General features: G+C 33.1%; 1 protein-coding gene across 1 annotated transcript; it reads right to left on the bottom strand.

Moving 5' to 3' along the window:
- Window positions 1-7,768: 7,768 nt before the first annotated feature.
- LOC130640574 (uncharacterized) lies at window positions 7,769-13,939 on the bottom strand. The gene is made up of 5 exons (XM_057447163.1): window positions 13,704-13,939; window positions 9,916-12,126; window positions 9,020-9,495; window positions 8,525-8,662; window positions 7,769-8,096 (listed from the first exon to the last, which is right to left on the bottom strand). Exons 3-5 carry the CDS (start codon window positions 9,305-9,307, stop codon window positions 8,034-8,036), a joined length of 489 nt encoding a protein of 162 aa, XP_057303146.1. The 5' UTR covers window positions 9,308-9,495; window positions 9,916-12,126; window positions 13,704-13,939; the 3' UTR covers window positions 7,769-8,033.
- Between the last annotated feature and the right edge of the window lie 1,404 nt (window positions 13,940-15,343).

Below are 15,343 nucleotides of genomic sequence, written 5' to 3'. Positions count from 1 at the left end.
AAGACTTCATACTTAGAATCTTATGTTACTTCGTTACATTTCAAATCTTTAACCGCGATAATTCTTGCCGACTTCAGTATGGCCTATTCTCTCGACATCCCGGATTCTGACAATCCACCGCGTTAATTTCAATTCGCCGCGTTTATTGTTCCATAATGCAGACATCAAAGGAACTTCAACTAGCGCATTTTTCTCACTCGTTCCTCACGCACCCTACAGATCTGTCTAAGTAGAGCTCTTGAACCAATGGGCTGCTAAGCTTTCACAGGCGGAGGTTTTAGCCATTTTAAGAAATGACAAAAAAAATGTCATTTTCCAACACTTTATGAAGAGAATTGTAGTAAACACAGATAAGACACATAGCATTACATTTTTATCTGATTAGGAAACGCACGAAGTTGAAGGAGAAGTTCATGCAATAGAAGCGGTGAGATTGCTCGGAAACAAGTACAATGAAAAAAGTCCTGCTTGGTGTCAAGATTCGTGTGTTGCTGACAGAGGAATCCAAAGCTTCCGCTGAAATTATTGTGTTACTTTCTGTCTAAAACATTTTGTCATTTTCCATGTCCCCACTTTGTCATATCATTTTATCCTAAAAAATATAGGCTCTTTTTGTACATAATTTTACTTACTAATAAACAAGAAGAATAAATTGTCTATTAAAGAATCAACTCAATGCTTTAATATGATTTATCACACCCGTTCGGAAAAAAAATGATACAAATCAATAATACAAACCATTGTATCGTTTAGACACAAATTATACTCTTTTCATTTTAGTTTACGCTTTCATTTTGATTTTTGATGGCAGCTTTGATAACTTTAGTTCTCGTGTATGGATGTTTAGAGGTGTATGTTTCAAAAAATATTTGTAATGCAATAAATAACTTCAACAGTTTTAAAAAAATTGTTATTTTATGTAAAAAACGAAATTTCGCCCATATTAATTTATGCAAAAGGTACATCTTGCATCAATATTAAAAGGTCTACAAGTAAGATTTCCGACATGGGTGTTAATCTCCATCCATATGTATTCTAAATGAAGATATGTATTAAATACACCACTCTAAAGATCAAGTGACAAGAAATTATACACACTGTACTGAATGGGCAACCTGTTTATGGACAATTACGTTTTTTATTAGGAACTTGCTGCTGCTAAAACGAGCTAGGGTCTGTATAATATGTTAAGTATCAGTAAATCGAAATTTTGTTTTGGCGAGGAAACAAACGACAACACGAGAAACTATATTTGGTAAAAATGTTATGTTACTAGCTTTAAAGAAGGTAATTATTACTTCTAAAAAGATTTTAAAATCACCGTCGTTGCTTAGAGTGGCTTTATGCGAATAATCTTGTATATTTCTATGCAAAATCTAAACGAATATAGATAGCTAGTTCAAAAAATGTTAAAACTTATTTCATCAGAAGGGTTGATTTAATAACATGGTAAATGCTTATATCATGAATTATGCATATCAATTACACGCGGGGAACTTTTCTGTCGTATTCAGGATGTCCAATGTGATATTTAGGTTTATTGTAGATGTTGTTTTTGTCCTCAGTGCCAGTACATCTTTTTTTACGCCAGTAGCTTGACTTTCGTGTAAGTCACAAAAGTAAAAAATTATTAGCCCGTTTTGGATCTCCTTTAAGTTTCATCCATTTCCAAAAATACTATTACACTCAGAAAAAAACCCCGGTTAAAATTAGTCTAGCAAGGTTTTCAGTTTATGGTTTGTTCATTTAATAGAGAGATTACCCAATCGGCTTCCATCATTGCTATTGGAACGCTTCTTTTAACTCCTGTACGCTTTTCAACAAAAAACCCAACTTATTTTATGACTTTGATTATAATGAAGATAATCAGTCTTTACTGCTGACGTGGTTATTGCGTATTTCGTGTAAAAGTTCAAGACAATCCTAAAATTACATATCTGGGATTCGATTATTGTGGTAGCCTTGAGGAAGAAAGTTCGCTGTCAGTGCGGTAGGTGGCGGGTTCAAACCCCGGCCGAGTCATGTCAGAGATAAGTGTAAATCTTTCCCTTCTTCTTAGCGCTTAGTATGAAAATAGGACTCTTGTCTTTTTGAGCGATTGCTGTGCTCGCACGAATTTTGTAGTTTAAATAGGAGCTTTAAATGCACTAGAACCCCCTTCGCAGGACCCTCGTTAATAGCAGTACCAACAGAAACTGAAGAGGCTATCCTTGGTAAATATTTTCAATAATAATATTAATGTTTAGCGTTGATGCCTTTCATTTTTTTAAAATTTATTTCTTACTTATCCATCAGTGATCATTTTTTAAAAAAATGACTAAGAATTCGGACGCTAGAACTAAAGAATTGCTAAAAAGGTTTCAAGGAGGGAGCCTATTTTAAACTTCCATCAGTAAAAACTTTTACGAATACTTCTTTCTTGGCCAATTTCTTATTTTAAAATGCCTTCCAACGCCGTTTGTTGTCATTTTTATTTAAGCATCACATAATAGTTAAAAATAAATAATGAGGAAAATGTGCAACAATAGACCAAACCTTTCCGTGAATTTGTTTGTTTTCCCTTTACATTTATGATGTAAATGTTTTTGCAACGAAAAATCATGCACCTTATTAATCACTTAACGTTAGTTAACCTTAGTTTTATATATATATCTGTACTTACCCTGCACTAAGTATTCACCCCGGAGACTTCTGCTACAACAACAATACAACAACAATAACCTATCATTACTAAAACATATCATTACTTTCACAGTGTACATCATTTTTTACTAGATCTCGTTTTTTTTATAATAAAATCCTGAAAATCTGCAAAAAAATCTTTATAAGATAATAGATTTTTGTACGATGAAAGAAAATCCGTAGCTATATTCACTGCGACAACATTTTGGCCAGCATATAATACTTTGCACAACTAGGTAGCTATATACTGCAAAGCTTAAGAATGATCCATATAGCTTATTAATAAAATAACAAAATTCTCTGAAGATTTTGCTAGCTAGCTAGAATGTATACAGCTACTTGTACTTTAAATTATTATTTGAACACAAATTTGCCTCTGCAGCACTGGCATGGTAGTTAGCAGTCCGTTTAGCTTGGGTATGTAGCTAGCTAAAAAAAATCTTTGGCATAATACTCGTCATTTTAAAGCAGCGTTGTTTCATAGTTAGCCAGCTCATAACAAGCAATAGCTAAGTACCTAGCTGAAAGATATCTATCTTTAAATCAATTAAAGTTTCTCTGCTCTCTTAGCTAGGAAAGGATTTAACCATCTCGCTGTTGGCCACAGCTGTTGTAGTGTGGTATTACTTGTTTTAGTTTCAACATTAGACAGAAATTTTTGAGTTTCTGTGTCTTGGCAGTAACAACCCATTTTCGTATTCTTTTAGCACAATGTCACAAATATTTGGTGTAAGAGTTCAATCCGACTGACCCAGTTTTTGATGGCGAATTTTGAAATACAGAGGTAAAAGAACTGGAACAAAAAAATATTATATATGCTCGTTGTCTCTCCACGGCCATTACCCATTATTATTGTTGTGCCTCATTCTAACGTTCCAGATATCACGCATTGTTGACTAAATAGGTAGACTTTTTTATATTTGACGACATATCGACTCTATTTTAAGGGCTCAAATATCTCCACTGCCAGATATCTCTGACGTAATAAGCATCTGCCTTTAATCTTACTCACCTTGAGTGTGGCTGCTCCTTTCTATTCTAAGAATTAAATTACATTAATGTCCAATACTGTTATTTGTAACAAATGTGTTTCTGTGAACAGAGGCACAGTGCTATAATTTTCGAAAATGTGCAGTTGTAATACTCTAAATTCCATTGTTATATCGACCGACCAACTTAATGAAATTTTGGGTCGTTTGGAAACAGAGCAGACAATATTACGATGGACAGAGATTATTTGCACTATCTGCTGTTAAAATATATGATGATATCTACTAGTTACGCATCTAATGTACAACTTATTCGAGCAGTAATTCAACCAGAGGTGCCTTCAATACTTATGTTGTCATAAAATACGTTACTTTTATGAAACAAAAAACAATTTCCGAGAAAACACTTTTTTCATGCCATGCTGCATGGTTTTGATACTGACCGAGTTTGTATATTTATCTATTAACTATTACCTGTATGCCAAAAAATTAGGCCCCATACCTTTCAGAGGCTTTTTTATTGGTCATTACTCGAAACTACCCCTAAAAATCTTTATGAAATCCTTATAATATAATAATTTTAATATAATATTATTATAATATCACGAGAATTCAGTGAATTGAGAAAGGAAGTATAAATTTCCTCAAGATAAAAAGAAGAAAATTATTCTCCTCAAAATGGAGAAATACTATCCCATAACAGCTCTTGGTTTATTTACTACTGGCAAACTTTACCATGAATTTTTAGACGATTTAAAACAAACAGACTTTGATGAGAAAATGAAGAGTTTTGAGAAAAATATTAAAGCTAATTTAAGAGGTGAAAAATTGTAACTAAATAAAGAAAATAATTTGGCCCTTAAATTGGTAAAATTTGCAATCAAGAGCACTTGTGGCTAAATTTTCGAACAATCAATATAACATAAGAAAGAAGAGAAGCATTATGCTTTACAGCTTTAGCTGACATTCCTTAAGGGCTCTTAAAGTTTTGATATATCTTACTGATATAACAGACAAACAACAACAAACAAACACATAAACAAGCAAAAAAACAAGGAAGGAGATAAAGAAACAAATTAATGATAAAAAAGTCGATTAGTCTTTGCACTGGAACGTTTTTAAAGGAACATAAAGTCTCAGTTCTATTGGACTGTGTTTTCTGCAATAGCGGAAATAATCTCACGAGCTATTTCATTAACGCGTGCATGCTGCGACAAAGTTTAAATTTAAACTGGTATTTTACCCAAAAATCAAGAATATTTTACGAAAAAATTCTAAAGCTTTTTTGTTACAGAAAGGAGAATCTGAACGGATGTTATTAAAATAAATAAGACCTTAACGCGTGGAAAAATTCACAGTGATTTTTCCGTCGTAAATATTTCCCTCGTGCATCCCTATTCGCCTCTTAGCATGAAATAATGATACTCTAAATAAATACTCTCGGATATTCCAAATGGAATTGTGACGCTACTATACGCAGATGAAATATGGCTGTAATTATTAGAAGGATGCGGCAAAGTGGGCTAAAAAAGTAATATTGATTGTCAAATTTGTTTTTAAATAAAATACTAACTTATCCTCAAAGCTTTATTATGACCGCAAACATCATTAGGTGATGGCAGTCCTAAACACTCTTACTCTGTGAAAGCGAAATTAGCTGGCCAACCGTTTTTATTTTTCACGGAATGTTCCTGGTAAAAGTTGTGAAGCCGAGCGCTTAGTATAGGTTAACAATGTTGCACATAAGTAAAGGCGTTACACAAGTTTTCAAAAAACTTTATCGCAACTTCCGTTAAAAAAAAAAAATTCAGGAAACCGCCTGTGGTTATCATGTTCAGTTAAAAAAAAATACTCAGGATTTTTACTTTGCAGGATAAGTTTTCGTAGCAGTAATAAAATTGATAGCTGCCTAACTGCATTTAGCATAAGAATTAAGAATTGTGTTGCAGCCACACTGCATTAAGCTACTTTCACTTTTTAGCCAGAGAAGCTAGCTAGGTAGACCCAACTTCAACATAGAAATAAATAACAATATACTAAACTGAAAAAAACTTTAAAAGAATAGAAATAAATAGAGACAGCTATAGCTAGCTACCTTAAAAGCAGCGTGCTGCCTCAAAATCTACGTTTATAGCTACCTAGTCAATAGCTTAAAATTGGTTTGTTTAAGATTTTAAGATGGCTAGAAAACGGAGGAAATATTCATCTTAACATAGCACAAAAAAAAAGGATCGAAAGGAGACCTACAAACCTCAAAATATCACTTTCAAACCAAAAATGGCTTTTGTAAGCGTAGCACGAGTCGGCATGTTGAGGCCGCGAAGTACTTAAATTAGTTATTAGTGAAAATCGAGCCTCGTCATTGGTCAATAACGCGTGAGCGGTCAAAACGAAGCCGGTAAAAAACGGGATCTGCCGCGATCCGAAATAAAGCTGCAAGGCTGCGGGGATATTTCCTGGGTCGTGCCACTTGCGACGCCATGTTGCGCAGAGACAGACAGACGGAATACGAGTATTATTAAAGAGACTAGCCGTTAGCCCCTGGAACAAATCCATGGGAATTTACCGGTCATGCATTCTTCTAGCATCGGTATTTCGCAAATCTTTTTTTGACCTGGTATGAAATTACTCTATGGTAGTCATATGACCCCTGAAAGATCTACTTATGGGTACTGAAGTATTAAAAACTACATGTTTTTGTTTTCATAAGAACCCATAATTTATCAAAAACGCCCCAAAATTTATTGCTCTTCTCAACATAAATTTGTTAAAAAGCGCAAATAATTACAACTTCTTTAATAGAAATAGACAACGCAATGGTTATTGTCTGCAACTTTGACCGTGTAGATATTTCTAACAAGGAAACTGTATCGAACGATCAATAAAAGTTAATTATCCACGAATTTTGTATAAGAAACGTTTTGAATTAAACTTCTGGTTTAATTAAGGTTCTGAACTGTGTGACTTATCGTTGAACGCCTTGAGGAGCGGTTAATAAGGACGACACGGTCAGATGGAGTGCTTTAGTACAGGTATGGAGTTGTGTCGTAAATCCACTTAAAATAAAGAATACATGTATACACGCATACATGCATATACTAAGAGCAGTCACAGGACATAAATTGAGAGTAGTTAAGAACTGAATTATATCAATCCTGTATAGACATTCATATAATGTGTAAACAAGCCTTTAAAGTCCAAAACTGACGTTATCTGACATGATCTTTTATGAGCTTTGAGTCCCCGTAGACCTTTAAAAATCTTGCCCCAATGACATTTATGGCAATTACTACTTTCTACGTTTGATTTCATTCTTCTATCATAATCTGTTTCGTGTCCATTGGAAATATTCTAATTAATAGAGTTGTTTAAACTTACTATCGAGCGGCTGGCTGTTTCTATGGTTACCTCATTGTTCTGAGTGTTATGAAAGCTTTGGTCGAATTTTAATTTACGCCATAAATGCAGATTTAAGAATTTTGTGTTTCCGTAACAGGACGCGTCTTTCACGGACAAGCAAACAAAATACGGCATAATTAAAGAGATAAAATCCCTGCGTCTCTTATATGGTTGAGCAAGAAAGTTAAAGCGATCGTTGCGCATTAATTGTCCATTTTGAGCCGCCGGATTTTGTTAACATTAATAAAACTCGATAGTACTAAACTTTAAAACCGTCCCATTTCTTAACGTCAACACTGATCACTCACAACTGTTGAAGTCCCACCTCTATATAGCAATTTTGGCAAAGTAAAAATTCTTGAAAGACTAAATAAGTAGTATAATATTAAGTTTAGTTTGCATTATAAAAGTTTTTAATTAATGTTTCTTGCATAGCAGTGTGAATATAGCAACGTGAACGCTATTTCAGGCTATTTCATATGAGACAAGGTGAAATTTTTTTCAAGGATGGATTTAGTAGTAAAATGAAATTTATTAAGCGTGATTCGTGATTCGCTTTGTTTGCGCATGTCCATCATGTAAAAAGAAAGTGAGAATATCGTACTAACTAAGAAAGAAACCATAATTCAAAATTTTATTTGCGATTTAGTCTTAAAATGGAAGAAATTTTCTGGACGTTTCTAGTTATTGCAAAATCAGTTTAGTTTTTCAAAATTAAGCTGCCAAAACTTATTTAAAAAACAACTCGAAAGCAATATCTACAAGGTAGGATAAATCGTTTCTTTAATTTTCGGAAGCACATCATTTAGAAAACATCTCTTTCATTCTCATTTCAATGCATCAACATTATTGTTGATTGTAGGTTGTAAATTATTTCTTCGCTCTTCGCCAAAAGAAAAGCGCAGTATTTATTCATCCTTTAAACGATATATCCATCATAACAGTTCGAGAATAAATAACGTTCTATTTCAGTAATATTGTATTATTGGTATTCTTTTTGATTGGTCGAATGCGATTACCACGTGACTAAAACATATTAAAACATAGTATATAAATTATTCAGTCATAGGGATATATTTGGTTATGAGAACAAGTCTCGTTCAAAATGCAGTAATATTAGAATGTGAATCTATTATTGAAGTTTCTGAATAAATAAATAAATAAATAAATAAATAAATAAATAAATAAATAAATAAATAAATAAATAAATAAATAAATAAATAAATAAATAAATGAATGAATGAATGAATGAATGAATGAATGAATGAATGAATGAATGAATGAATGAATGAATGAATGAATGAATGAATGAATGAATGAATGAATGAATGAATGAATGAATGAATGAATGAATATATAAGTGAATAAATGAATGAATAAATGAATGAATAAATGAATGAATAAATGAATGAATGAATGAATGAATGAATGAATGAATAATCTATTCTACTCACCTTCATCCACACAATAAAAATTGCAAGGCAAATAACGAACGCAATTGAAACAACAACAATGATAACTATTTTCCATGTTTTCCAAATCTTCTTCGTTTCATTCTTTTCGTTTACTTCTATCAATTTTATATCCCGAATCTAAATGATTATTTCATGGAATTAGGTATGTTATTGAAGTTTTATTTTGCTCTTAAGAACTTTGAACAGAATGTTAAAATTAAAATTATTTCTACACTTAATGTAATTGGATTTTAGGCTGACAATGGCAATTCGGACACATTGAGTTTCTTAACAAGTGTGGTGGGTTCGTCTGCGGCTCCCAGTTCTGGGGACCGCGGATCGAATCCCGCTCACTGCTTGGCAGTATGTTAGTGATGAACAAAGTAGTTCTTCTTCAATATAAAACTGTGGCTATCAGAAGTTATGGAGGGAGAAAGAAGAGTTGGATGGATTAGGGTTTAGACTAACCATTATTAAGTTCAGTACATTACTTACTAGGTCTTTGAAGTATTTCCCGACCTCTGAGGTGTCATTTCCTTTTAAAATTTCTTCCATCTTTCCATGTAGCTTTCTTGTTAATGTTTCATCAACCTTATTTGGTTCTGATTCAATGAATAAATGAACAAAAGCATCTGCACTGTGTGTAGAATTACATTGCTGAAGATTTGCAATATATACGTGATGAAGTTCCTTAATATCGTCAACTAAAGTTGCAATTCTCTTTTTGAACACATCTAGTGAGCAACAAAACAATTTCCAGGTGATTCTTAAATGCAGTTCCATATATACTTTAGCGAATCTATTTGTACCAGCTATCGAGAGGATGGTACACAATGGCGATGTTGTACTGGCAACGGAAGGTGCAACAGAGCTTTCTCGTACTGGTGAAATTGTAGATGTAGCTACCACTTTTGTGAGTGCAATCGTGTTTACGGAGGTAGGTTGTATGTTTGCTGTTGATGAAGGGTAAACTAAAGCAGTAATAAAAAATTGGGCTTAAGCACTGTACCCGAATTTTAAAACAAATATCGATACTTTTAGGCAAAATTTATGCGCAACAAACAATAAAATATTTGAGCGAATAACTTTAATTTAATAATGAATGAAATTCATGACAGTGGTGAAGTTTTTCAATCAAACATTGGTGATTGAAGGATTCTATACAAAAAAGTTTAATCAGTTTTACTCACCATTTCCCCTCAAAATATAAGGTGGTATTGTTGGGCTTTTGCTCCTCTGCCACAGTTTCGGAGCAATATTCGAAGTTTAAAATACACTGAAGCCCCTACTGGAACCCTTTTTCCATATGATATCTTTCATAATGATTGCAGTATTAATAGGAGCCCAAAGATATTACACTGAAGAAGAAGAAGAATAAAAGGAAATCTTACCTTTCACGCAATTTTGACTTTCTGTTATATTATTTGGTAAAGATCGTCCTTTGCACGTACTTTTCGTGCATTGTTTATATGGTGGATTGATGCAAGATTTGTTTCTGTATCTGATGCCAAGACTGGTAGAACATAAGGTCCAAGAGCTCCATGAAGACCAGTAGTTTAAGCTTTCTGTTTGAAAAAAAGTAAGAAAGTTTGTACGTTTTTATTTACACACAAGAAAATCTCATGTTTTTATTTTAACATAGTCGGTAGCCGATGGATAAATCCATGGGTTCGCACGTCATTTATATATCGCATCTTGCGACGCCTATCGTCATAGAAACTAGTCATTGGCTGTAGAAAAATCGACGGAAATTCGACCGTCGTACATATTTCCCGCATCAGTATCTTGTGCATTTTTGTTCCTGATAAGACCAAGTAATGAATCTCTCTATAGGATGCAGAAATAACGGTGCGCCGCGACCATTTCGTAATAGATAGAATGCAGACAGATTATAAGAGAAATAAATTGTTAGCCTGTGGATAATTCTATGAAAATACGCCCGTCACAATAAAGTAGATAATTTTTAATTTTGTGAAAGTGCGCACGCGATAATTAATAAACTTGTGTGCTTTGTGCGCATTGCGGAAAAATGGCGATAAAATATATACGAGCGTTTAGACTATGCGATTATGGCTTGTTCATTTTATCATCAGAAATAAATAAATTTAAAGATGCGACTGCAAATTTAAATGCAACTACATCTGCGAATGTTCTTTCTGAGTTACAATAAAACATATATTTATTATGGAATCGATATACGTTATGCGTTCACTGTTGCATTGTGTTTTTAAAAACCTTTAAAATTGCTTATAAAAATCGAAATAAAGAAATTATTTTAAATTTAGTTACTTTGTAATCCACTTGCAAATTGAAAACTACTTTCAGAATTGCACTTAAAAATATGCGTCATTGATGACGCAAAGTCCTACATACAACGTACGTTTTAAATGTTCGTTTTTATCATGAAAACGTTATTTTCTTCTATCTTGGGATATCGATTTTTTCAGATACACAAAGGATCTTAAAACTAGAAAAGGAAACTAAATACCAGCATTTGGTCCATTTAAAGCCTTAATTTTAATTTTAGCTAATTCTCTGGTAATCGTCCCCCCTTCCTGCGCACACAAAAAATAGACACATTGAGTTAATAGGCAAATATTCTGAAAAATCCTAAAGAAGCTCTGTAAAAGAATTGTGACGTGCAGTAAGTTTAGTAAGATCTATCCGTAATAAATAACGGACCCCGCTGGTGTTTTATGTCTAGTATTGTAGGTATGTTTTTATACTGCGTGTAACATCGTATATACAGTGACACAAGTCGTATTCTGGTAGCTCAACAACAACCAACATACTGAGCAATTTTAGAATTCAAGTCGCGATTATTTGTTCTCAGAAATAAATAAAGTAGGTTTGGCTATCCTCAGCTTCCATGACTTGCCTTTCTTCACACAGGTATAATTCACTTTTAGATATTTTGTTACTCCACTACATGGCTCTCCCCAAACATTGACACCACAGGCATCTGAAAAAACTGTAGCTGAAAAATAAAGAATATTTCGAGTATTAGACAACTGGCTAATTTGTCTTGTAGCAATGTACTTAATTGTTAACCCTTAAAACTTGGGCTGGGGTAAAATATTTCGCCAAAACCTGAAAAATACCTCACACAGACTGCCATAAGGTCTGAAGTTTAGGCTGTCACAATTTATTGTCCCGAGTGTTCTTCTTGTCCTACTTGTTTTATGAAGGCAATGAAATTAAATACTAACTCATGTTTGGTGGCGTTTGTCCGTAGCCGACCAATCTGTCCGTAGCCGACCAATCGCGGCTTAAATTTTGACAAGCTGATTATCTATTAACGGGTCTTCTCAAAAACATCCTTCAAGCGTTACAATAAGTAAAAAAATTCAAAAATATTTTGATCTTAGCATTAAATTTACCAAAAACAGTATCCATCCGTAGTGAATAATCTTTTATAAAAATAGACTAACATGCTTTTAAATTGCAATGTGTTTCGTTATTACATATTCGCATTCCTTTTTCCATTTGGTGCTGGTGAAGCGTGTCGTTTGGTATGCAGTTATTAACAGCTGCATTTCTATCAGGGCATGTGATTGCGCTTGTTCGACCAAAAAATACATCTATTATACTTATCACGCTCCCTAAGATAAATAAAAGGAAAGTAAAATATGTGAATCAATTGTATAAGTATCATCTGCATTAAAAAAATATCTTCATCATTCACGTTTCCGTTGATACAATGGCGAGTGAGATTACTTAGGTGCACGCTAAGAAGATTTTCAATTGTGATACTCACTTCCTTCTGTTTGACAGAAATGAAATTTAACTGTAGGTTAAAAACCTTTGAAAAACAGCAATTGCGCATCTTCAGCAATCATATGACTGCAAAAAAGTAAAAACTTCGGCCGGGAAATTTACTTACAGAGTAAAACCTACTGAAAACATATGAAAATAAACCATTTTCCCATTGCAGTAATTTTATGGATTTTTGCGCAAGTGGTGTGAGTTAGATCTGTATTTTTGGCAGCTAAGCACACACTAAATGCCTACAGATTATGACTACTTTGAGAGTTCGCTTACCGTGGTATGTCTTTTTTATTTTACTTATTAGTATCCAATAAGTAACACTAGATCATACGCCCTGCTGTAATTCTACAAACTAGTCAGTGGCCCGTGGATAAATCCTCACTTTCCTTCTATGATATATCGCATTCTTTGTGTTTCTGTAACACGACATTTTTATTTCTCGCGCATAAAGAGACAGCAACAGACAACGATGAAAGACGAAATACGGCTATTGTTAAAGAGATTTCTGAGTCATGTCAAGTCCGGGCTAATCCAGGTTCACGATATCCTAACAGATGGCTAGCTGCCAGAATATAAAATTTATCACTGCTTTGTAAACAACAAGAAGTCTCAACTTTTGTCCACATCTGTTTAATAATAGCCGTATTCCATTTGTCTGTTCGTGCGTCTGTTTGTCTTTTTGTTACGGAAACACAAAATGCGATACATAAAGGACAGGCGACCCTGTGGATTTTTCCACAGGTTAACGACTTTTGCTATAATAATAGCCGTCGTCTGTCTGTTCATCTGTCCTTTACAGAAACACGAAATGCGATATATAAAGGACAGGCGACCCCGTGAATATTTCCACGGGTGACCGACTAGTTTGCTTTACTATTGAAAACGCGTGGTCCAAAGTTTTATTCTTTTCGCTTACGTAAAAATTCATAATGGTTACCGCAATTTAAAAATGGTCTCTTTTACTTCAGTTTGATATGTCACTTCATTTAAGCGAAGTAAAAAAGCCCAATAAATACAGCCTAAGAAGGTAGCTAAATTTTATAAAAAAAAATATGATTGTAGTCTATCGACGTGTGCTACTTAAACAAAATATTAACTTAAATTTTAGTTAATATCACACCGAAAGACAACAGAGAAACCCACTCTAATGATCTTTAACACATTATAATTGACGTTTCCATAAAGAAATGGCGTGATCTAAAAATGTAATGTTCTGTATAATAAATAAGCATATATATTTTTAGCGTGCAAGCAAGCTTCATTTTTATATATTTTTGCAATTTATTGTCAAATGTTTTTTATAAGTTTTTGGAATCCCTCCCTGCTCATTACCCCTCCCCTCCACATGCTATTCGGGACTTCACAGCACATGTTTAACTTTAATAAAAGTAAAAAAAGTATTTTTACTAACCTAACTGGCAGCCAAACGATGCGCGCTGTTCGTTGCAAATCGTGTACATGCAGTACTCGTTCAGACATGTTAATGTTTTACAACTCGTCGCGTTCGTTCCACAAACTATGATCGAAAATTTTTTAACATGATGTTATTATAAGCGAAGATTAACAAGAGAGATTTTACGTTTAAAACTGTTAATTTAAAGCAAATAGGATTGAGAGGTATGAGAAGCATTAAAAACATTGAGTGTTTATAACCGGAAATTGCTTTCTAACGGCAATTTCCGTTTAAGGAAAAACAGAAAACCTATTGTGTACCAAAAGTTATTGTGTCAGAGAAAAATATAGTATCTGTATTTTGATAAAACTTTAAATATAACGTTTAGAAACTCAATCGTGTAAAAAGTTCTCCTTATTAACCATGGTATCATAAAACCCTTCTTTTTTCTCGTCACATGCCCTGTTCTCACTCAGTCAGCCACATCATTTTCTTTATTTAAACATCTGAAAAAGACTTTTTAAATTCTAAAGCCAGTAACGTATTATATTTCTTGTATATATTAAGAAATGTTGCAGATGTATTTACCTTCGAATGTTTGGCCATTAACCATACATAAAAAAGAAAATATAACAAATATAACATTCATTTCTTTTTTTACTTTCTTATCCTCACTTAAATGTCATCCCTCATTTGTGTGCTTATTATCTAGTTTGTTTGATTAATAAACACCCTTGCTACCAGTCCACAAAGTGATGCGTGGGTCATATGCTTTATCCTTTAGGTGTGTTTTGTAGGCAGAGCGAGAAAGAACTCTCTTTAGTAAAGATGCTATCCGTAGTTTCTGTAGTTTTAACTCATAAAGAATTACATTCAGTCTTTTTTGTGAACATATCGTGGCCCAGGTCTATTTTTTAAATGCAAATAACTGTGGCTTTCTTATACAACACGCAGAAGAGCTTGATAAAGAAAGAAAAAAAATTCGTTGACCTTGCTCTGGTAAAGTGTCTGGTATCAAGTTGGTAGATCAAAGTCTTATCTGCAAATATGGATGTCTTTTTATGTATTTAAGGTTGTTATTGTTTGTGAAAAAAATGTGAAAACACTTAAAGAGAAAACGAAAACCCAACCTTTTAAACAGTTATTATTAGCAAAAAATCTTCCCGAGTAAAACTCTATCATAAAAGATAGAAACGATTTTCAAACAACCTAAGGCATATAAAACATAATTATGTCTTTATTTAAAGTTAATATCTACAATTTCAATGCTATAAAAACATTAAAAAAAATACAAAAACCCTGCAGCTTAAAGATTTCCGCCATTAACAATAATCTGAAAAAGTACTGAACTTTGAAGAGGACTGAGTAATATGGGGGAATAAAATCATTGAATATTTTTCATTTCTCTGTAAAGACAATTTTAAAAGAAAAATAATAAACCTGAAAATTGATGAACAATAAAAACAAAATAAGAACAACGGCAAGGCTGAAAATTTATCTATTTTCTCTTTTTCTGTGAAAAACAACTTGGAAAATATCTTTAAAGGTAGCAACAAATTTTTTTTTACATAATCAGTTACGAAAGGTTATTTTCAGACTACATATTTTTCTTTTTTCTTTTAAAGCACACTTGTCACCATTTTATAGCTATAATACAT

The sequence above is a fragment of the Hydractinia symbiolongicarpus genome, chromosome 1 (assembly GCF_029227915.1).
Source record: "Hydractinia symbiolongicarpus strain clone_291-10 chromosome 1, HSymV2.1, whole genome shotgun sequence".
Lineage (NCBI taxonomy): Eukaryota > Metazoa > Cnidaria > Hydrozoa > Anthoathecata > Hydractiniidae > Hydractinia > Hydractinia symbiolongicarpus.
This window is presented reverse-complemented; position numbering and strand designations above follow the sequence as displayed.

Coding starts and splice junctions, on each gene's coding strand:
- LOC130640574 (XM_057447163.1), bottom strand. CDS start 9,307: ATGGAACTGCATTTAAGAATCACCTGGAAATTGTTTTGTTGCTCACTA. Junction 8,663..9,019: donor GGAAATACTTCAAAGACCTA/GTAAGTAATGTA, acceptor ATAATCATTTAG/ATTCGGGATATAAAATTGAT. Junction 8,097..8,524: donor TTTTTATTGTGTGGATGAAG/GTGAGTAGAATA, acceptor AATATGTTTTAG/TCACGTGGTAATCGCATTCG.